We start from the raw sequence: 22618 nt of genomic DNA, 5'->3' as shown, positions 1-22618 counted from the left end.
TTTATAAAGATAAGATGAGTGTTAAAGAAAGAGCTCCAAATTAAGGTCACGTAAGAGAAATGAGGACTGAATGGGTTTAGGTTTAGTGACTGATGTGTCTTCTAGCTTATGCAGGGAAAAAATGTAAAAACATTGTAAATATTTCTGAAACACTGTTTGAAAGGGAAATCATATCTAACATTCATTATCCTATTTTTAAACTACCCAGTGAACCCACACCACATATTTTAAATAAATGACTACAACAGAGGGGTAAATGCATTGTGGTATAATGGAAAGGATATGAGACTGAGCCATCTCGTCATTTCAGTTTCTAGGTCTTAAAGGAAATCTAAAGTAGCAGTGTTGCCAGTCTTAAGGCTCATATAGCATATTTTAGGATTCACACAGTTTACCTTCACATAGTTTAATTCCACTCATTTCTCTCTTCTAACTAGTGCTCAGATACTTGGTTGTTCACAGTATTTTTGGTTCAAAGGAGATCAAGATTTTAAAACAATCTTTTTTTTTTTTTTTAAGATTTTATTTATTTTGTCAGAGAGAGAGGGAGAGAGAGCGAGCACAGGCAGACAGAATGGCAGGCAGAGGCAGAGGGAGAAGCAGGCTCCCCGCCAAGCAAGGAGCCCGATGTGGGACTCGATCCCAGGACGCTGGGATCATGACCTGAGCCGAAGGCAGCTGCTTAACCAACTGAGCCACCCAGGCGTCCCAAAACAATCTTAAAAATAACAATCAGCCACAACAACTCACCTGCCCTCAAATAGGGGGAGAAGGAAATGGGGAATTCATGGCGATGATGGCTGCAGAAGATGTGACCATACTCAGTACCATTTAAACATGATTAAAATGGTATGTTTTATGTCACATATGTTTGACCACAATAAAAAAAATAATCTTTGCTCACTGACAAGGGATTTCTATAAGGAAGCTGTGTGTGCACATGTTTCTGCTTATAAGAATTTGTTTAGCCTGGATTTGGGGTGGTTCTTCATATATTAAAAAAATCAGAATAAGTTGCTGTTGTCTTCTTTTGTTAACAATTTTTGTATGAAAATGTCCATTTTAGAGAAAAAGTCGATCATTAAAGGAATTTGTTGATCTGCCACAAAGCTTCCAGAAGGAAAAGTCTAGTTATTTTTCCATCCGTCTTTTCCAGTGAATGCTTTTCATTTCCTTATCATTTCTTCTTTTTCTTTCCTGCGCATGGTGGAAACGAAAGTCTGAGGTGTGAAGACGCTGGAGAGGCTTATCATGGAACGGTGTAGGCAGGAAAACTGGCTTCCAGAGTCAGGGCAAGTCAGACAAGGATCACTAATGTGGGTTCTAAGACTTGCTTGGTCCCTTATTAGGTCTCTTTGAGTCTCAGTTTTTGTCCAGCACAAAATGAGGGGGAAATAATACTTCTCCTGTTTGTTTTAGCAGTGGGGTTAATGCATGTGAATGTGTTTTGTAGATTGTAAAGTGCTTCAGAAATTTAGAGTGGCATCATTATTTCTGCCGCTATTACTATTAATGATTTTTCACTGACGATTTCTGTGGTGTAAAATGAGGAAAGAATATAAATGAGGAGTGATGCTCCATTCTGTTTTGACTACATGCCAGGTTATGTCAGCCTAGGGATAAGTTGGAGCAGAGATGCTGCTAGGATTTGGCTCTTTGATTTCCCTCACGGTTTCTTTCTCTCAGTCTGTGCCCTGAGCAAGCAGCTTGCCCACAAACCCTTGAATACAGATCGAAATATACTCAGAAGACATAGGTTTTTTTTTTTTTAATGTATTTGAATTATATTTACGTGGGTTAAGTTCATTTGAATCGGGAAAGTAAATAGCAGATGACTGTAGAAGTAAGAAGGCTAAACATTCTTTTAGGAGAAATCCTAGAAATAAAGGGGAATGTCATACAAGAACTGTCTTGCCCCTACATAGTTGCTTTTGTAATGATTCTGAAGGTGGTGTGTTTGTAACGTGTTACTGGCCCACTTAAAAAAACATGGGAAATATGTGCTCTGACGTTGTACTGTGGAGAATTAGGATGTGAATTATTGTCCATTGATGGTAAGGAGTTAGTTTGTGTGTTGGGGTGTGTGTTTCTATGGGCTTGCTTATTTGGACATGGAGACAGAAACAGGGATTCTTCCTTTCTTTATACTTTATGCTCCAGTAAGGGCTTATGCCCCCTTGAAAGAGAAACTGTTTATTTTCTCACTATACCTTTTGTGAAGTACTGTCACTCAGTGGGCTGAAGTACAAATGCTAATTTATTGCCAGACTGCAGGGTTGTGATTTGCATTCCAAATCAGACTGCAGCTTTCCATTATAAATTGCTTATCCCCGTTGTTCCTTATCTAGAATTTGTTCTTCTTCTGTTATCCTACTCATTCCCAGTAATGACCCTTGAAACAATTCCCATTTAAAATCAGCAGTTTTGGTGAACTAAAATAACAATGAATTACCAAGACATCAATAGATATCTTTTAAAAAATTTCAGTGTTTCCTCCCTTTCCTTTAAGAATCGTCAGGCACAGAAGTAAAATAATGACTTAAAATATGTCTTTCAGGCTTAAGGGTTTATACTCATTCTTTTGAAAACCATACTTCTATATCTTTTTAAATCTGAAATGTGTGAGCTTACAAAACCTCTGTTAATAATAACCTCGTACAGATAAACTCTGAGGTGGTTTAATTCCATCCTTTCTTGCCACTTCTAGATCAGATTAGCTAGATACTCAGAGAGCCGAGCAAAGGAAAACGCTTTTTCGCAAGGTGTCTGACTGGTGAGAAGCTGGGCTGCAGCATAAAGAACCGGCAGGAATCCGGGCTTTCCCACTCTGGTGGCAAAGAGGGGGAATCATGGGTTGGTGGTCGGCTTCATGTTAGGAGGACACCCCTCCATCTGTTCACAGCTCAGCCTCTTTCCAATTTAAAGCCCAGATTTCCATACAAACCTCAATTTCTTTTCCCCATTTTAAATGCAAAGCAAAGCTTGTGAATCACAGAGTCTCGGCTACTGGGATTCAAACCAAATTTCCCCCCAAAATTCTCGGGCTATTTGCTTGAATACCTGCTTACAGTGGTACACAATGGGCAGCTTTGAGAAGAAAAATTGATAATCTTCACGGAAGAGTAATTTGAATGAAATTACACTTGACAGCCTGTCTCCAAGCAAACAAGAGGCGCGAGGGAGACTTAGCTAAGCTCCGAGGACTTGCCCAAGCCACTGCTGTGGGAGCTGCCCAGGGAAAAAAAATCACCAGTTTTTCCAACATCTAATTGAGCTTTTGATTAATTCCGTGTACCAGATTCTACTGAAGAAAGGTAGCCATGGAAGAGAATATGGAAGAGGGACAGACACAAAAAGGTACTGTGCTAAAAGGGGTTTGTTTGTAACTAAGTAATTATTTTGCAGTTTCCTTGTTTGCTTTAGACACTTGCCAGTAAGGCTAATGAATGTTTCTCTCTTGGTAGGCATTTTTCCCCCCTTTTAGTCTGTTCCTCACTTATAGTAATGTCTGGCTTGAATGTTGTCGTTATTTGCAAATCTTTCAGATCTAAGTATCGGGATGCATAGTCGAGTTTGGTGATAAGAGCTTTGCGGTATTATGAATTGTTTCTTAGACCAGTCTTTGTTAATGTTCCTTTATTTCATGTTTTCATGCTTGTCAAGCTGGGTCAGGGGACTCCTGGTGTGAGCCACAGATGCAGTATTTGGAGCTTGTTGTTGCTAAAAATTTGATGATGTAACCATTATCGATACCTTTGAATGGACATCTGATAGAACAAAGACCAAGCGTATATTTATTCTGTTTTGGTTGGTGCATCGTCTTAAAAAAATCTTTTTTTTTTTCTTTGCGGGGACACGATTTAGTTTTAATATAGATGGAGCAAAGGTTCATACATTTTCAGAGTGCATAGTGATGTTAAGGTTTTCCTTTCTATGGAGTTGACCATAATCAACTTCTGAGTGATAAATGTGAAGGGTGTTTTCTGATTCATTTTTAAGCCTTTGGAGGTATATCTGGCTGTATAAATTAAAGTGAAATTATCATTTTTATAGATGAGAAATGGCCAAATATTGACAATTTCAAATGGTTTGGACACTCTAGAGTGTGTGTGTGTGTGTGTGTGTGTGTGTGTGTGTGTGTGTGTGTGACAAGTGGTAGCTCTGGAGGGAACCGTAGGTCCCTCTCAGAATCCCCAGCATTTTCTCTCATGCTTGTTCTCAGGCTTATGTAATGGTATACAAAACGCTCTTGTGTTCTTAGGCTGGAAAGAGAGGCATAGGTAAGATGGAAGAGTAGTACCCGAAAGATTTAGCTATCAAATTTGATTTTGAATGTATGAAAATTCATGATTTTAAAAAAGTGTTTTACGTGAAAAAATAGGTAGTTCAAAAGCTAGTACAGTTTTCATGATTTTGAGCTTTGCTGAGACTCTCAACACACATACAAACGCACACACACACACTGTCAACACATCTATATAATCAAAGACTGTTGACATTAAATATTCAAGTGTTGTATAAAAGCAATAGAGAAAGTTAATAGATAAGGTAATGCCCAAATTTTAGTCACTAGCACACTTGTTAATGATACTCTGTAAAGAAACACAATAATCTACATAGAGATCATGTGATCTATTTTTTCAATAAAAAAATCCTCCATTATCTTTATTGTGTGAACAAATAGCTTAAGTATTCACCAGTGATTTAAAATGGCAAATTTTCATGGCAATTTTCATCCTTGAAAGGCATCTCTATTGACTATTTCACTTTAGGAATAAAATATCTTATTTTTACATTTTTTATAGCACATAAGGAGATTGCTTCTTGGCCAAGGAAAGATAAACTGGTAATTTTCACATAGAGAAGTGATATTCATTGCACTAAATAAAATTTTGATATAAATCGTGGATTGTGGTAAGAAGTTGAAATGTCTGAGCAAGCCTGGTAGAGGCAGGAACCGAGAAGAATGATGTAATTAGTTATGATTTTTTTCTCAGGTAACACTGAAAATCTTTCCTTCATGGGGGTGGAAGCAGCAACGATGTGATGAGAGAACTTCCTGTTGTAGTGGGATTTTCGTTTTTTATGGGGTTTTTTTTTAATCATTAAGGTGTTCATATTTAAATTATATTAAATCATAAAGAGTGGTGGAAAACAATTTTTTATAAATGGAAAGTTGTAAGTACATAAAGTACATAATGTAAGTAAGTAAAGTTATCTATGATTAAGCTTTTTTAAAAAATTAATTGAGAAGATTTAACTCTCGCCATTCCTGGTCTATTCCTTTCAACTCTGCCAGTGAAACCTTTTCCATATAAGCTCGTTTTTAGAAAGTTATATTTGCACATAAATGCTCTCTGTGTATGTGCAGGGGTAGAGGAAACAATGCAATTTAGAGGATCTAAGTTGGAAACCTACTTGACAAGCAGGTTAATCATAAGAGATTTTTCAAGAGTTTAGGTGGACTGGTTTAATGATCCGTCTGCTTTAAAGGACAACAGCACTTTGCATTAACTTTCATCCTGTTTCTCTTAATTGCATAGGATTTTCTTAAGCAATAATTCAGATATACCAGAATTCTCTTCCATTTGAAAAATGCTTTCCTGTCCCTTCTTACAATTTAAATCTACTTTTCTCTCTTACAAATTAGAAAGACTTGAATTCACATATTTATCCATGTCGGCTTCCAAATTCAACTACAATATAAAATGGAAGCCCGTGGTTTCTTAAACATATCTGAAAAAATACGTAGTTGATACCTAAAGACTTAAAAAATCTCCCATAAGAAATACAGTTTTCTTCATAACGAGATCTTCCTTCCCCATTTGATCTGTAAAAGGCAATTGAAAGCAGTCCTAATATTTACCCTAATTTAACTATATATGTTCATCCTGGGAGAGAGGATAATTTAAAAGTGTGGGTGACCTCACCAGTTACTCTGCTCCATGGCTTGGTGTGAAACTGAAATGGGGTCATTAATCTGTTGCTACATCCATTTCTGCTACTGTCCCAAAAGGTGAGTATCTCATTGTGCTGAATGGGAAGCTAGTGTTTTAAGAAATGTGTGGGTTTTTTGGTAAAACATGCCCTCTAAGTGAAAGACAGTCATTTGATCTTAGTCCTACCAAAGCAACAGTATGCTGATATTGGAGGAAAAAAAGGGGGGAAAGGAAAGAAGCCCTGAAGTTCAGCCATAATAGACCAAGCATCCCTGTTGTCAAAAATTGAAGTACATGGTCATCCAGTATGGCAACAAGGGTTTCAGTTACTGCAGCGGCATTGGGCAAAATGCATGAAGAGATTTTTACAAAGATTTAAAATGTATACACTTATGACTTGTAGGCACGCAACTATGTCCAAACATTTTGCCCAGTCCTTTGGGAAAATACGTAAATGATTTAAGTAAGTCTGACCATTACTGAACTAGTGAATGTATGTTCAGGTTGCTAGGCAGGTGGGTGACCATTGCTTTATAGACAACCTCAGTGAATGAGTTACTGAATTAGGAGGGGGTCAGAGCTGCTGAATTAATGATTAGAAGAAGTGACAAAATTGTACAGAGATCAAAAGGAAATAGTAAACAGGAAGAACTAGCAAGTTGGAATCTTCATAAGTTAGCTGAACTATTCCAAATAGCCAAAAACTGACTGACTTCATTTCTGAACATTTACATCATAGGAACAAAGACTCAAAATAACATGTAATATACCAGAAATGTTTCATGGACTGAAAAGATAATGGCTAAACTGTTACCATGTTTTTCTCCTGTAATTAGCAACAGTGTATGAATCTGTGTGTCAGCTTTTTTTTTTTAAGAGATTTTATTCTTTTTTTTTTTTTAAGATTTTATTTATTTATTTGACACACAGAGAGAGATCACAAGTAGGCAGAGAGGCAGGCAGAGGCGGGGGGAAGCAGGCTCCCTGATGAGCAGAGAGCCGGATGCGGGGCTCGATGCCAGGACCCAGATCATGACCTGAGCCGAAGGCAGAGGCTTAACCCACTGAGCCACCCAGGCGCCCTGTGTGTCAGCTTCTTGAGCTACGCACAGAGGCAGCCACTGACTCCCTTCCAACACTGATGCTGGTTTACCCTCTCCTCAAGAGAAATCAACGCTTGGGGACTACGTCACTAGAGGAAGTAGAAGTTGAAGCTCATGTGACCAGGCATTGGTTCATCATCTCAACACTGATTGCGTAACTGCCGTTTAATGGCCGTCGTTCATTCGTCCTTAGCCCAACGTGCATGTGTCATGTCAGCATATCCTTAGCTTGTTAAAACCAACAAGAATACGTGGATGAATGGACAGTACACAGGTTTATTTTTTTCTCTCTTTCAATCTTAATGTTTATCTCATAATTAATACTGTACAATTATGTTTGACATGCCTGCTCATAATTATGTACTTTTCCTTTTATATTATACATTTCTACATGCATCACCATGAAGAAGTCGACACACAAAAACGTGTGTATCATATTTATGGGCTGACTGAAAGTTTTTTTGATTCATGTTAGTTTTGCCTTGAATGATGACTTTGCAGCCTAACCCTTCTTCAGACAGACATCATCCCTAAAGAGAAGACACCACTGTAATAAGTGAAAAGAGAGGTAGCTTTGGCTTTCTGACAAAAGAGGATATTGGACAACTTAAATTGCCCAGTGATTTCCGCACCAGATAGTGGCCTAAGGACTTCCCATAAATTAACTCATTGATTCCTCACAATGACCTTAAATGCTGCTAATATTGAGGAAACTAAAAATCAGATAGATTAATTAACTTGACCGAAGTCACAAAGTAGCAATGAGGAGAGCCAGTCAGATTGAGGCCACACCCTGCACTGTACTCCATGTCAACAACAACCTGACTACCACAACTTGATTTAAGTGGCTCTGCTTCAACCACACACTTATACTGCACTAATCAGCCATGCTCTGTAATTTATGGCTGTGTTCATTATCACCAATTGTGGCTTTTTTGGCCAAATATGGGCAACTTTGCCAAGGGTGGCCAATCCCTACATGCACCCTCCAGCAATCTATCACCTGTGAGTCTTTATTCCAAAAAGATGGGCTGGCTCAGTAGGACTCCCCCTTGAGAACTGAGAAAAGATGATTTTCGATGTGCCCCGAGGGTCTCTCGATTCCTCCAAATACCATTATAGTGATGGAACTGCCCATGCCTCAGCTAATCTGAGTGAATCTCTGTTCTTTACAATCAGAAGAGCTCTAAATGAAACAAATGTCCAGATCCTTTTAGGAGTCTTATGTAAAGATGCTTAATGTTAAGAACTTTTCCCCAACTTTAACCTGCTGTGCGGCAGCTGAACTAAATGTACACTTACTATATACTTAAATCTCAACCTGACACTACTCTTTATCCTAGGTAATTCTGAGTTTTTTCCTCACCAGTTGTTTTTTATAATTGAATGATTAGTTCAACCTAAAACCACTACCTACCAGTAAGCAAGTACTAGTAGTAAAATATTTTGAGAACCATTGCAAAGAAGTCAAAGAACCAGATGCATTAAAGTGTTTGCTTTATTAATAGAATTGGAATCTTTAATGGTATACCATTGAAATCAATCAAAGAGTGGCTAGGAAAATAACCACAACATCAAAAACCTTTAAGTAGTCATTTAAGCAGAAGAATTAATTAGCCTCCTTATGCATCTTGGATGTTGGGTACTTGCAGACTCATGAACAAGAGAATGGACGTCATCTCAACCACAGTTGTTAGTTGCCTTCTCAATATTTGAATAACAAAACTAGAGGAAACACAGAGATTCGGATTTCATAAAGTGTGTAGGAGAAATCTGTCCTGTGATTTGGCAGCTCTGCTTTTACTAGCAGTTAATATTGGAGTCTAAGAAATTATCATCATGTGGTTATCAAATGTAACCCTAAGACACTTGCCAGTGGGAAACATTAAGATTCTTCATAAGAGGGACACCTGGGTGGCTCAGTTGGTTAAGCAGCTGCCTTCGGCTCAGGTCATGATCCCAGCGTCCTGGGATCGAGTCCCACATCGGGCTCCTTGCTTGGCGGGGAGCCTGCTTCTCCCTCTGCCTCTGCCTGCCATTCTGTCTGCCTGTGCTCGCTCGCTCTCCTCTCTCTCTCTGACAAATAAATAAAATCTTTAAAAAAAAAAAAAAAGATTCTTCATAAGACTCAGTAGATATTCCCTGAACTTCTACATTGCTTTGATTATTATGACTTCTGCAGTTCAGATACAATATTTTAGAATTTTGTCATCTTCCTTTTTTTTTTTTTGATCAGTTGCTTAATTATGTTTTTTATAACTGTGGTGCTATCTGTCTCAGAGTTCCAAAATGCTCATAACACATGTTCCACCATCTTGGTAGGATAAGGGATACACAATAGGTTTTGTTTTAGGTTTTGTTTTATAGTACCGTTAGAATGAGTATAGTAACCTTTAAAAATGAAAGTGCTTACTTGATACAGTGACTTCATTTTTTCCCTGAATTGAAACTTAATCTTAAACATTTAAGGAGACTAAGTGAGAAGTCCATTGTAGTGGACAGAGATACTGATACAGAATGTACTTAGAGTGATAACTTCAAAATGGTTCTAGAAATTACTTATTCCTTAATTAGTCCAGAAGGCAAACGGCTCATGTGCGATTCATAGAATATGGAAGATAACTGCTAGTTTGTCAATTTTGGCCTCCATTTTGCTTTGAGCGTAAACCCCTCCCCGCCATGCAAACTGTTTGACAGTTTCCTTTTTCATACATCGAAGACAGACTGCCTGGCTTGTTTTCAAAATCCTTTTGGATATCATCCATACTAACAGGTGTCACAGCTGTGGATTAGCTGACGTTATGAAAATAATTCATGTTTTCCCATGTGTTCTCTATTCAAGTTGTGACCATTGTCTTGGATAGTCTTAATCTGAAAGAAATCTCCTTTGCTCTGTGAAAATAAAAGGGGGAGAAAAACACAAAACATGCAAGATAACTGACTTGTTTCTTTCAAATTGTGAGTGGGGAATTTAACTTTTTAGTTCTAGGTAAAAGTCAGGAGCTAACTGGGATGTGTTGTAGAGTGCAGTGGGGAATTAAGTTACAATATGAGCAAATCTGAGGTCAGAGGGAAAAGGGAAGAGATGACTCTTAGCTTTTAAATGATGTGTGTTCCTCAAGTATTAAGGTAAATCAACATGTCAGAATATTACTGCTGTGCACAACAGAATAATTTCCAAAAGAAAGACATTTTGGCACATAGTTTAAGTCAATTAATGTTTTTGGACCTAAATTTCTATCCTATGAGAAATAATCTTTCATTATACCTACCTCTACAAAAGAGAGCAATTTGATAGACTCTTTCTCTGAGAATGATGCTAGAAACCTAAAACACACATTTTCTCCTATATGGAGCATGCATGCTTTTTATTTATTCTCAAGTAAAAGTGAGTGAGTTGAAAAATTTTGCTAATTATCATTTTCCACTCTAATAATAGAAATTCCAACATTTTGGCAAATGCTTTCTCTTTCTTTTAATGCAGTTTACTTCTTCTATTAGAAAGGTTCTTTGAATGATGAATTAGATATTATTTCAAATAATATAACATTTTCTTTATAATGGCTTATATTCCTTTCTGGTTATTTGATGAGAAGAAGTTCTAGTAAATAAATCAAATAAAGAAATAATACATGGCCAAATCCCTTTCCTCAAAAACAGAGCCTCTTTTTTTTTTTCAGTTTTTGAGATGCCTCTCCACATTTCCTACATTACTATGTATTTTCATTTATTTATTTATTTAATTTATTTTTTTAAAAGATTTTGTTTATTTATTTGTCAGAATGAGAGAGAGAGTGAGAGCGAGCATGGGCAGAGGGAGTAGCAGGCAGAGGCAGAGGGAGAAGCAGGCTCCCTGCTGAGCAAGGAGCCCATGTGGGACTCGATCCCAGGACTCTGGAATCATGACCTGAGCTGAAGGCAGATGCTCAATCAACTGAGCCACCCAGGTGCCCCAGTATTTTCATTTTTAATAGGCTATATTCAATTTTGCACTTCCAGTTAGTGATTGAGCATCTGAAACATAGCTAACTGCCTTTATTAACAAAAATATATTTTTTAAAGATTTATTTATTTGACAGAGAGAGAGATCATAGGAAGGCAGAGAGGCAGGCAGAGAGAGAGGGGGAAGCAGGCTCCCCGCTGAGCAGAGAGCCCGATGCGGGGCTCGATCCAAGGACCCTGAGACCATGATCTGAGCTGAAGGCAGAGGCTTCACCCGCTGAGCCACCCAGGCGCCCCAGCTTGGAGAAGTTCTGATGCTCTTCAGTAGAGCCCATACCTAACCAAACCCAGATTCATTTAATGGTTTGCTTATACTTCAGAGATTCCAAAGTATAGATTTTCATCAAATTTTTAAAAAATCTTATCTTTTTGTGGTAAAAGTTGACTGTGAATGCTACTTAGAGACTAACTTGAAATTCAAAACATTTTAAATTTCTTCAGTCAACCATCCACAATAGAAAATTATAATTAAATTGTGAGATCTAGAATTCAGAAATAATACACTCAGATTCTCTCCATAAACCTCAGACATGCAGAAAAGCAAGCAGGTTTTGTAGTCAGCTATCATACTGATTGGCCAGCTAACTCTCGGTTTCCCAGATCAGATGACTTGCTACAGCTCTGACTCTTTCTTCTGACTGAATCTCACTTTCTCTGTAATTTAATCTGTATTAGTCAGTTCTGGTTTTTTGGGAGTGGGTTTTTTGAGAAGTATGGGAAAACCCATATTTTGGGGGGAATTAATTTCCTCTACCATTATCTTTGGGTTTGGTGGTTTTAATGTGAGTTTTAGATGAAAATGACTTGGTGGATAGGCCTCTCATCGTATTTGCAGCATTGTAAGAGTCTGCTAAATTTAGATCTCCATATCTCCTTTCCTGTGTTCCATAACACATGGTGACCAATTAAAACATAACTGAGCAAACTTTCTTGAGGCACACAGTTTCAAAAATTAAGGATGCTAAAGGGTTAACCACTTTTTTGAATTGTTGGAACAATTATTTCCTTAAAGTTTGTTTAGCATTTAATGAAGGGCTTCTCTTATCATTTATTTTGCAAAGTACAAATTCCTTAAGGGAATGGATTTTAGCTTTTGCTCTTGATCCCAACCTGTAGGGTGCTCTGAATACAGCCCCATTCATACAAGGTGATGATGGTGAGGATGATGATGGTGGTGGTGATGGTAGTGGTTTTAGTGGTCCTGGTGATGGTGATGGAGACTAGAAGAGGAAAAGAAAGTATAGAGAGGGAAGAAAGATGCGGAAGAGGAGGAAGAAGAAAAAGATGATGTCAACTATTCAGTCTAAAGGAAAGAGGAATCCTTCTCTAAACAAGAACAGATCTCACTGCATTTCAGTCCTTTTCTAAACAAGAACAGATCTAAACCTAGCTTGGAAAAATGCTGTCACAACTCCATTTTGTGTCCTTAGATTTGAATTAAAAGAAGTCTTTGATTCTTTGAGCTAAAATAGTTTGCTAGCAGCTTTCATGAAAATGAATAGATATTCAATTTTATTATTAAAGAGCCTACATAGATATTGCATTACAGTTCCAGCAATTAAGTGAAATACATTGAACCCTCAAGTTCAGCAGATGGTTCCTGAACCTGGGAGGTTAGTCTCAGAACATTTTATAAGATGAGAATAAAGAAAATAATATAGCATAGTGGTGTATGAACTTGCTGACCCTAGGCTTACCGTGTTCATTAGTAAGTATTGGTCGAAGAAAACAAAATTGCTGAAGAAATACCAGTTTGAAATCATAGAGGACAATTTAGTAAGATAAGGTCTTTCTAAAGCTCTATCCAGTTAGTTCATTTTCAGGATCATAAATTTAAAAGCTAGCCTGTCGATGATTAACAATTCCTTTGCCCTCTTTTGTGCTTTCGGTTTTCATATTTTTATCAGGATGCAACCTTGAACGGTTGCCTGAGAGTGTGGTTGTGACCCAGGCATAGTCTGAAAGCTCTAATCAACGGTATGTGCGGAGGATTTCACGCAGTATTTGAAGGATCATCTCTTCCTCCCTGCAGTTCTAGTGTACGAGTATTTTGGCATACTAACCTCTAATTTATGCTTTGGGATAAACATGTGATATCCTTGTTGGGCAAAATTGAGAGTGAGTCCCTCCTGAATATGTAGAATTTTGTAGTGTTTTATATGCCAGGTATATATAGTCAGGCCAAAAAGTATAATCTTGAGAAAAGACTGTTCTTTTATATATTTATAAATATGTGAATTTAATCATCCAAGAGGTGGTGAACACTTCCTTCTGGCCTTGATCTCTACAACATGAAAGCCTTGGGAGTTGCTCATAAATGAGATAGATGGTTCCCTCATAATGATGTGTGGTTGTATCATCTGTATCAAGGGGTGCTGCCATTTTTTTTTTAAGATTTTATTTATTTATTTGACAGACAGAGATTACAAGCAGGCAGAGAGACAGTCAGAGAGGAGGAAGCAGGCTCCCTGCTGAGCAGAGAGCCCAACGTGGGGCTCGATCCCAGGACCCTGGGATCATGACCCGAGCTGAAGGCAGAGGCTTTAACCCACTGAGCCACCCAGGCGCCCCAGGGGTGCTGCCATTTTTACGTGATTATTAAATAGGTTTTACTCCTTGTTTCAGGCAAGCTGGAGAGGAGAGTTTGTACATACTCCCAGATCTGTCATCATCATGATATCTGGCCTCTGCTCTAGTGCTTGATGCTCTTTCAAATTCTGCAGTGTTGCAAAAGCAACACCATTATTACCTACTGGTGTTGAGGTCTCTTCAGGCAGCTGGATTCCACATGCCTCTCTCCCACCACGCACTGCATAATTTTTAGAAATATTAAAAATACGAAGTCTGTATTTAAATCTAATATCCTCTGCTTAATAAGAAAAATCGATTTCGCTACCAGTCCATTCCATCTGTATCAGATTCTCAGTGCATCTCCTCCTGTTTTGTTTTGTTTTTTAAAGATTTTATTCATTTATTTGACAGAGAGAGATCACAAGTAGGCATAGAGACAGGCAGACAGAGAGGGGGAAGCAGGCTCTCCGCCGAGCAGAGAGCCCAATGTGGGGCTCGATCCCAGGACCCTGAGATCATGACCTGAGCAGAAGGCAGAGGCTTAAGCCACTGAACCACCCAGGTGCCCTCTCCTCCTGTTTTTGACATAACCTCTTTGCTTCAGCCTTAAACGTATTCAAAGACATTTATCTTTAAATGTATTGGGTAAGTTGTGGCTTTACTTAACTATATCGTAGATGTATTAGGTTGAACCATGCCACATTGCTAATCTTAGACAATTTTCAGCTGCAAAAAAGTGGTATTTCAATATAGCTATACTGTTAGTGTCTGCATTTATGAAACTTTTTAAATATGTTCATCATTTCTCTTTAGAAAATAGAAAATAATACATGATGGGGTATAATTAAGATTTGCATATTATATTTACATGGAGTATGGAAAGCTCATCAAACTTTCTATAAATTCTTTGTGAGCTCATTAACTTGCTGTGTCCCTTTTAACAAAAATTGGCAAAATGTTTGGAGATATTATTGTTTGGTGCATTCATGTATGATGGTGCAAGCTAGCATTTTTCTCATTTTTGAGGTCATGTGACCTCAACGTTTGTTATTTTAGGGACTTCTTAAACATAGTGCTAAATTAAGATGTATGGTTTATTTTGTCTGTCTCAGAGAAGACAGCATGTCCTTTCATCTAGAGAGTGAAATATCTGCTTTGTTTTTCCCAGGATAAAATAACACCCCCAAAATTATTTTCTATCTATATTCCATCATTCAATGGAATCTCATCTCCCACAAGCTGAGAATGCAATTCTGCCATGGGTGGTTCTTATTTATATCATCTAAGATAAGTTTACAAGGCTGTTTGTGATCCTTGAGGGACAAAAAATTACATACCATTTTAATAAGGAATGTAAGCCAGACATTAACTTAAACTATTACCTTTTTGGTTATTTTCATGTTTTATTGTACAAGAAAGAGAAGCCTTCAATGAAAGGGTCTTATCATCTATGTTTTAGAAATACTATGAAGCCATCATTTAGGCTTTGGAGTAGAATGTTTTTACTTTGTGGCACTCAGATAATTAAGGACAGCACTGAAGAACACTGAAATGCCCATTACTTAATGTAGATATATATAATTTTCCTTGTAAATTTTTTATATGTGGATGTGAGGGAAAAAAATGGGAATGGATAGGAAAGAATGAACTAACTACACCTGATCTTGCTATAGAATGGACTGACTTGTTTTACTTTTTTAATTTTTTATTTTTTTTATTTTTTGGACTAGACTGATCAGTTTTGTCCCAGAGGGTGGAGAGTCCCACCCCTAATTTAGATGATTTCCATTCAGTACAATTGATATAACACTAATATTACAAAAAAAAAATTGACTTACATACATTTGGTTAGCATACATTGATTAACTGAAGCAGTTTCTTTCTCCAGCAAGATTTTGGGTTAGCTTTGGTACATGTGTAATTTTATTTTTGTTGCATTTTATATATTCTGTTTAGCTATTTATGTTCCATTTTGTCAAGTCTCACGAAGATTCCTTTTCAATTTCTGTGACAATGTTTAATCATCTACCACAAATTACAGTTCTTGGGATCATTTGATCTTGACCACATGTAATTTTTTTGTAATTGTATTCTTAGGGTCATCTTATTTGAAACAAAAAATTTTCATATTTCTTTTAAATTCATTATTAAAAATCCATGCTGCTTAAGAAACCATAATAAGATGAATGAAAAAAGGAACTAAATCTGAAAAATACCTGAATCATGTTCTTATCAAAAGTGTTCTGCTTATACGTTTTGACTAAGGGAATTTTGTTTGTTTTTGGAAAATATGTCCTGTTTCTAGGGTGACAAGGAGGAGTCTTTCGGAAGTATCTACTGGACCTCAGCCCTCTCCCTCACCGCAATATTAAAATTTTTACTTTTGTATGTAAAAGTATCAATATCTCTCTTCCGTGTATGTTTTTACTTTGTGGCACTCAGATCAGTCTTTTTTTTTTCCTTTTTTTAAGATTTTATTTATTTATCTGGCAGAGAGAGTGTACAAGTAGTGGGTACAACAAGCAGAGGGGGAAGCAGCCCCCCCTGAGCAGGGAGCCCGATGCGGGACTCCATCCTAGGACCATGAGATCATGACCTGAGCCGAAGATAGCCGCTTAACCCACTGAGCCACCCAGGCACCCCCGATCAGTCTTTTTTATAAGTTGAGGTTCCAAAGCTGTTTTCAGTTGATTCTTAGCTTCATGGCAACGTCTAGTGGTTTATGGGGTGAGAGGGAGCAGGAAAGACCATCAGCTTAAGGAAAAGGTCATTGAATGATGCTGCGCAGAAATGGCACTGGCTCACAGTCAGAAACCACAAAAATGGATATACGTTTTGGCCAAAACAGAAATGACTTTTATTTCAAAAGAGGGTCGATGGCTAGAAGAGTCTAGAAGGGAGAAGGGCTGAAGCCCAGTGAGATAGCTGAGGAGAGAAAAGCCTGGGCTCACCCTGAGGTACTGAGGGGCAGGAAACCAGACAGAGCTAGAATGTGGGGCTGGGAAGGAAAAATGTTCCCCATTTTGCAAAATGAAAAAAAAAAAAAAAAGGAAAAAAGAAAGGAGATGTTATTACGTATCAGGCCACTGAAATCTTTGAACTCTCTGCTGATAACTAGCCTCTGGCAAGGATTTCCAATTTCCTTCGTTTTCTTTTATGTGAAATTCAGCTGAGGATTTGCCAGACAAAAATTGAATACCTCTTTTGGAGCCGTGTAAAAAAATGCATTTTATATTTCCCTTGGTAAAATTACTTTCCTGAGGAAATTCATTATTTTCTAAGGAGAAAATGTAGGCCACAAAGAGGAAGGGAAAAAAAAAACAAAAAACCCTTACATTTCAACTCTGTGCTACATTTGCTCTGTTAAGGAATGGACTCCAGTTTAAGAGCTTAATAGAAATGACACATTAGAGAAGAGTAGCAAAAATTCAAACCTATCTGTGTCAGTAAAAGAGTTAAGCTGCCTCCACACCCCGCCCCCCACCAAAAAATAATTTTGAAGAGTTTTTGTGGTGTTTGTAAATTCTTGGTAAGGCAATGTTCGGTGAATTTGCAAGGAAGATGGCAGACACTCACCAATTTGTTTATAAGGAAACCAAGATGTCCTCCACCAGTTTTCTGCATCCCATAACCAAGGATGCTATTTGGATGCAGCAGGACTACAAAGGGGATGTTCATCTACCCTGTTTAATCAGATTATAAATGTGAATTGGGTGCTATTATAACATTTGGTTTAAAGATAATCTTACTGTTGAGTTTGAACAACCGAGTTCCCCCAAAAGTTATTAAATAGTAAACCAACTACCTTTGTGAGAGGTGAGGTGATAACTTTGGCTGAAATTGTTGAAAATAAATAATTTAGAAGAATGATTATTAGCAGCACTTTGCATTGGACATGCTGCTTTGGTGCCTTTGGGGTTTCTGTATTGTCTTAAGTTATACAAGTTGTGGTAGTACCCTAGTCTAATAGAGAAGTTTTCCAACTCGGGTTTGCTTGAATAGCACCTGTTTTAGGTGTGTTGAAACGTAGATTTCTGTCCCTCCCTCTGCTTCTGATCTCAGTTTCTGATTCAGTAAGTCTGGTGTGGGGCCCAAGAATCTGCATTTCAAACACTTTCCCAAGTTTACTGTAGCTGCCAATCCTGGGACCATAGAGAACCACTGGTCTAGTAGATCATTGCCACTGTGTAACACTCGTAGGGAATTTCCCAACTGAGATTTACAATTTATATATCAAAATATGGATATTATGGATTTGAAATCCCAAAGCCTGAGAGGAAAACATAGTCAGAGATGGCAGTCATTTAAAATGAGAACTTTCTGGATAATAACCCCCCAATTTTGCTTTTGAAAATCAAAAGGATTTTTGAAATCTATGATCATGTGCATAAGCTCTTGATTACTTCAAAAAGTGATGTGAAATGTGGAATGAGACACAGCCTTCCATCTGGATGATTCAGTAGATCTGGGAGGAAATTATAATCACGGGATGAAGGGGGAAATTGACTGCGATAGGAAACTTAGAGTTACTGAAAATGCTAACGCATGAAACAATGAAACCGTTCTCATGTATTCAGTGTACATGGGAGCTCAGTTGCTTAGGGGGAGGGTCTAAACATTGATTCTTTGTCACCCCTGGACTGTCTTGAACTGTTGCTGCTATTAATACCAAAGTTAGTCTCACTAGCTATTTAACAAACATCATAAATAAATTTTATGTCAGAGGTCATGAAAGATCCAATAAAGGTCATCTCTAAACATAGCGAAATGGTTATAAATCTTGTAACTAGGGTGACAAGGCATTTTTAATTCACAAATTAAATTAAATGAATATTAAAATTTTACTGTTGAGATCCAAGTTATTACCATGTGTTATACAGTTATCTGGTTTTTTGCATTCCTCTGTTCAAATATACATATATTTTCTAGAAGAAATAACTGAACATTTTTCACACATTGGAATGGAATATGATGCCAGGCTAGTTAATTTTTCTAGAGAAGAGAACTCTTAATAATCTGAGGTAATTATTTTACTGTGAAAAAAATGAAGACACAGGCCTAACACATACAAAACACAGCTCAGGACTTTATAGGAATTGGTGAAATTATTGTTTTGGATTAGGACGACTTTCAAAGTGAGTTCATTATGTACTGGGGAAGGAAATGCTTGTGGGAACTTATTACATAGTTCATTAGCTCAAAAGTAAACAAGCAAACAGTTTGCACCATGTAAGACCTTAAAGACTATGCCGTCCATTTAGTACTGCCCCTAAGAATTACACCTCGTTACCTACTGCAGGATTCCCAGATGTGAATGTCACAGCGGAATTATGATCTGTTTCTGGTAAACACAATGTAAAAGGTTTGTGAATGTAATAGAATGGCAAATGGCTTATATTCTAACTTCTACATAGTCACAGTGAAAATCATCAACTGCCAGAGGGAAGGTAGTAGAAACAACCAGAACCTTCAACTATGGCTTCCAGTCCCAACTCTGTCACATGCTGGCCATGTTTCTTGTTCACACAACTAAATTCTGATCAATAGACTTAATTATATCAGCTATAAAATAAGAAGAATAATGTCTATATGTTGGGGTTGATATGTTATTAAAGGGATAATTTTATAAATTATCTACATGATTGGCATGGCTTGCTAAATTGTAGACAATCAGTGGGTTTTTATTAATCTTTTAGAATATGTTATTATTTTCATTTATTATGTCATATTGCCTCCCTGTCCATGCTAAAATCCGTCTCAAATCTGCAAGTTTTTGTGATTACACTTAGATAATTTAGAATGACTGTGTGCCAGCCACTCTTCTAAGTGCCGCTGAACAAGGCAGACTAAATAATGGATCTTTTGATGTGAAAGTGAAGATAGATTGCAACCTATACAACATCCAGATGTAAATAAATAGATAAGTAAGAAGCTATCAATGATATGCTTACGAGAAAATCAGAGTAACCTGTTAGGAAGTGGCTGGATTGCAACCAAGCTGTTGACTATGGCCGTGGTCTCATCTGGAGACTCCGGCATGGGAGTGGGTCAGCTCAGCTGCTTAGTCACATGTCACCTGTGGACAGGCTGCAAGTTTTTAAACATGGGCCTCACCACAAGGCTGCCTCATGATACGGTAGCTGGCTTCTCCTGGATAGAAGAGACATTGGAAGAGAACATGCAAGATGAAAGCCACAGTGCTTTTGTAATGTAGCTTGGAAACAACATTCCAGCACTCTGACATAGTCTGTACATTAGAAGCAAATCAATAAGGGTAGCCCTTATTCAAGTGGAAGAGATTGGGAAAAGCTTGAATGCCATAGGCAGGGGTCACCAAGGACCATCTCAGAGGCTGTCTGCCACAGATACCCATAAGTGCCTCAAAAGCAACATGTCCAGAATGGAATTTATCCATTTACAGCAGAATCCTCTCTCCATCCTTTGTTCTCAACTTTTGTCACTTCTGTCACCATTTATATATGCTGTCTGCAAACCTGAAAGTCCGGGTGGTCACTATTAATACTTTCCACATTCTCATCTACATCCGATTGGTCATGATTCGCTTGTCCTTCAGGAATGTCTCTTAATGCTGGCTTCCCCTCTTCATGTTCAATTTCAGCCTTAAGACTCTTGATTAATTCTTGCCATAAGCTATTGTGATCAATTTGGTTGAAAAACATGCTTCCCATAAAGATGTTGATATATGAAAATGTTTTGAAAGGTGTTGGGGATGGACAATATTTCAATTTTCAGAAAGATAATAAAAACCACAAGACATTTGGAAAATAATTTGCTCTTACTATGAAAGCGTGTGTGTGTGAGAGAGAGAGAGAGAGAGAGACTAAGAAAAAGGCAGAGACAGAGAAATATGAATGGCCCTATTTTGTGGTAAATATTTCTCTTGTGTGTTTTAGACTGGTGTTTCCATTTTACTATTATTATTCTGAGTAGTCTCCATTAGGCAAGAGATCATTGATGCTCTTCTCCCTTACCTAAATTAAGATGATTATAATCAATTCTTGAGTTCAATTTTAACATGTAAAGCTAGTGTCTCATAAATAAGTATTCCTCTACATATAAGAACATTTATACAGCATATCCAAGAACTTTGTAAATTCGTAACTGAGAATAATGAAGGGTGTTCCAAATTCTGTGGCTGTCACTGGTTGGCTGGGTGGCATATGGCGAACTACTTAATTTCCATGACCTTCATGTTCCTATTTGCAATGTTAAGAAAATGCCCTAGAGTTCCTTTTCTATGTTTCTATTAATTTCAGACATGTTTTTTGAACCCAATATTTTCAAAGGTAATGTAAGAACATTATTACATTCTTGTTATCTTACTAGAATATCTTTTCTGTTCATTCATTTCATTTATATGTAGTTTTTTTTCCATAAAATAACCTCACCTGTCTTCCAATGTTATTTACAAAATAAAGTCATCTGAGCCTCAATATTCTGTTGGCCAGCAAATAGAGATTATACATGGAATGATTATATTGAAATGGAATCTCTAATCCAAAACCACATGAAATATCTACCAGAAAATAAAAATAGAAACATTCATATTTTATTCATTCTCTATCTCTCTCCCTCAGACATGCATGTGTGTGTTCACACACACACTTACACAACAAAAGCAAATTATTATTATTTTTTTAAGATTTTATTTATTTATTTGACAGAAATCACAAGCAGGCAGAGAGGCAGGCAGAGAGAGAGGAGGAAGCAGGCTCCCTGCTGAGCAGAAAGCCCTATGTGGGGCTCGAACCCAGGACCTGGGATCATGACCTGAGCCGAAGGCAGCAGCTTAACCCACTGAGCCACCCAGGCGCCCCAACAAAAGCAAATTATTATTTTTTTTTAAACATTTTTTATTTATTTATTTGAGAGAAGAGAGAGACAGTGAGAGAGAGCATGAGCTAGGAGAAGGTCAGAGGGAGAAGCAGACTCCCCGTGGAGCTGGGAGCCTGATGTGGGACTCGATCCCGGGACTCCAGGATCATGACCTGAGCCGAAGGCAGTCGCTCAAACAACTGAGCCACCCAGGCGCCCCAAAAGCAAATTATTATAAATATAAAAGAAATGGTCAAGTGAGAGTAAAGTGTTTTTATGTTATATATCTACAGAATTAGTCCACACATTTCTTTCACTGCAGTGCTGGGATTTATGCTGGCCTTGTTTTTCTTTATAAGAAGGAACAATCTATCTTTTTTTCAATTAAGAGGTGACTTCATCATGTCACAAAATCGTCCAACCCACAGCTTTTGTTGTTCTTGCTTTTGAACAAAATAAAGACTTCCTTAAATGGTAGTTAACAGGATTATAATAAGTTTAACCTGTGCCTTCATAAACTTCTATTATATTGTATAGAATTGAGATAATTTCTCTATTTGGTAATTTCCAGTTTGGAGAATATGGGCCTTTATACCATACATAAGTAAATGCCCCAGTGGCATTTGCTTTTGTAGTAAAAGTGAAGCTAAATACTTTAGAAAATAAAGTCATGAGGGCAATAACCAAGGCAAAAGATTACAAGCACCACACTTATAGTATAATAAGTGATAATTACAGCATTCTGATCATTTAAAAAATTGATGGGACTTTTAACGCTTGCAAACATCTCTGTAGTGCAGTTTCAGAAAATAAATCTCATTAATGTATCAGTCCCGTTATTTTGCTGGTGAATTTGTTGACAGATAGTAATTGGGTCACTGTATTGAAATGCCCCGTGTAAGCTCAGAATTCACTGTGTAGGTTGGCATGACAACCATAGTGGTCGATTAAACACGCTCAGAAATTGAGAAACTGTGCTTCTCAGAAGACGGTAACTAGATGAGGAGTAGAAAACTGTCCAGAGAATGGCAAAATGGGCAGAAATTTCTAAGAATTGCTTTGAATGTGCCATTCTGTATTGATTTATGTCGTATTAATAGGATAAACATAATACATACAAAGACCTAGATGTTTAAAAATCACTTAGATGATTGCCAAATATATCAT

General features: G+C 37.5%; 1 protein-coding gene across 2 annotated transcripts in view; it reads left to right on the top strand.

The window, feature by feature from the left end:
- The window catches only part of GPM6A (glycoprotein M6A), a 342376-nt gene that overhangs the window by 185244 nt on the left and 134514 nt on the right, over nucleotides 1-22618 (top strand). Inside the window, exon 1 of one of the 2 annotated variants that reach the window (XM_047714051.1) lies at nucleotides 2725-3357. The exons of the other annotated variant lie outside the window; for it this stretch is intronic. Within the exon in view, the coding sequence (XP_047570007.1) occupies nucleotides 3321-3357 (37 nt within the window). The 5' untranslated portion in view covers nucleotides 2725-3320. Of the gene's footprint in view, nucleotides 1-2724; nucleotides 3358-22618 lie in introns of those variants that run through there. 2 annotated transcript variants of the gene reach the window in all.

Source organism: Lutra lutra, chromosome 2, assembly GCF_902655055.1.
Source record: "Lutra lutra chromosome 2, mLutLut1.2, whole genome shotgun sequence".
NCBI classification, from domain to species: domain Eukaryota; kingdom Metazoa; phylum Chordata; class Mammalia; order Carnivora; family Mustelidae; genus Lutra; species Lutra lutra.
The sequence above is the reverse complement of the archived record's forward strand: the minus strand, read 5'-3'. Positions and strand labels throughout refer to the sequence as shown.